The following is a 1,602-nucleotide window of genomic DNA, read 5'->3' as shown; positions in this document are numbered from 1 at the left end:
GGGCCGCGGGCCAGCGGGCCCATGCGCGCGGCAGGGATCCGCTCACCCGCCAGTCTGTCTGGGTAGCTCATCTCAGGCCGCAGCTGGGGCCCGGCCAGGGCCAGTCTCTCCCTTTCCAGGGGGTTCAGACCAGGATGGAAAGATGCAAAAGGGTGGGGGCCGGCGGCAGGGGGAATGGTGAGGGCACCGTGCCGGGCAAAGTGCTCCATGGGGTTGGCGGCTGGGTGCAGGGGATCCAGCTCCGGGGGCTTCACCTCGAAGCCCGGCTTCATCCGCTCCCGCAGCTCCCGCTCCCGGAGCTCCCGCTCTCGGATCTCGCGCTCCCGCAGCTCCCGCTCACGGATGGTGGGGTCAACGTTGTAGAGGCCAGGCATGTGGTAGGCCAGCAGTGGGTCGGTGGGGTTGAGGGGTACGTAGAAGGGGTGGTTGCGGTTGGTGGGTGACATGACATGGGGCCGGGCGTACTCGCTCAGAGTCCGGAGGGCTGGCGTGTCGGGTCCGATGTAGGGGGGCACGGCCGCAATGGTGGTGGGCGGGGGCTCGAAGGATGGCCGCATGTGGCCAGGACCGCCAAGCTGGGGGTCGCTGAGGCGGCCTTCATGTGCCGAGCTGGACGCCTTCTGCAAGAGTAAAGAGGCCGTGAGGGGCAGGCGCCTGGCCCCTGGCCCAACCGACTGGGTCCCCCACCCCACCCCTGGTCCAGACCTGCCGTGACGGGGGACCAGGAGACCCAGAGGGGTCAGCATATCGTGGACACAGAAGTAAGGCTGGTGGGTGCTGAGAGACAGCGAGGGGGTAGCCCACTCAAGGCGGGCGCGGGGACCAGCCCTTGATGCCCATGGAGCAGGCTGCCCTCCCGACTCACGGCCGCTCGCTCAGCCTCGCGCTCCCGTTCCCGCTCGCGTTCTCGCTCCTTCTCCTTCTCCTTCTCCCGCTCCCGCTCCTCTCGCGCCTTCTGCTCGGCCTCCCGTTTGGCCTTCTCGATGGCCTCCTCCCTCTTCTTGGCCAGTTTGGATCCCGCCAGAGGCATGAAGTATAGGTCGGTCCGTGCACACGAGTTGTAGCCCCGGTCCAGGTGTTTGTAGAACCTACAAAGGCCCGGTGTCTCGCTGGGTCCCAGCCGAGGCCCCAGCTACCCCTGTCCTGGACCCGCCTGGGTTCCCGGGACCTCTACCTGGCAGACTGGCTGGGGTGGCTGGGGGTGTCCACCACAGTGGGCTCAGGGGACGGGCTCCGAGGCGGGGGAGGGGGGCTCTCGGGCTCCTCAGCATCGTCCAGAGCCTCTTCCTTGATCTGGACGGTGGGGAGTGGGCAGGTTGCCCCCCCAGGTACGCTGCCTCCCGAAGAAACAGCAGCAGAGCAGGGTGGCTGGGCCGAGGGGCCAGATCCCGCCGGAGGAGTAGAGGTGGAGGGGCAAGTCGGAGGGGTGATGGGAGGGGGGCCCCCAGGGACAAAGGGGTGTTGTGCAAACGGGGGCTGAGGGGGCACCTGGTGGAGGCCCGTGGCGGGGTGGGAGGTAGCAGCAGGGGGCAGGCCCTGGCTCTGAGTCAGCACAGGGGGCTGTGCAGGGGACGAGGGCAGTGGCTGGCTCTGTGGCATGAG

The 1,602-nt window shown here is 68.5% G+C and overlaps 1 protein-coding gene across 1 annotated transcript in view; it reads right to left on the bottom strand.

The window, feature by feature from the left end:
• Window positions 1–1,602, bottom strand: part of RERE (arginine-glutamic acid dipeptide (RE) repeats) — a 304,726-nt gene that overhangs the window by 5,472 nt on the left and 297,652 nt on the right. The window contains exons 20-22 of the mRNA XM_010850194.1: window positions 1,175–1,596; window positions 866–1,088; window positions 12–620 (exon numbers count right to left, since the gene is read on the bottom strand). Coding sequence (XP_010848496.1) covers window positions 12–620; window positions 866–1,088; window positions 1,175–1,596 — 1,254 coding nt within the window. The remainder of the gene's footprint in view (window positions 1–11; window positions 621–865; window positions 1,089–1,174; window positions 1,597–1,602) is intronic.

The sequence above is a fragment of the Bison bison genome, unplaced genomic scaffold (genome assembly GCF_000754665.1).
Source record: "Bison bison bison isolate TAMUID 2011002044 unplaced genomic scaffold, Bison_UMD1.0 scf7180017864289, whole genome shotgun sequence".
NCBI classification, from domain to species: domain Eukaryota; kingdom Metazoa; phylum Chordata; class Mammalia; order Artiodactyla; family Bovidae; genus Bison; species Bison bison.
The sequence above is the reverse complement of the archived record's forward strand: the minus strand, read 5'-3'. Positions and strand labels throughout refer to the sequence as shown.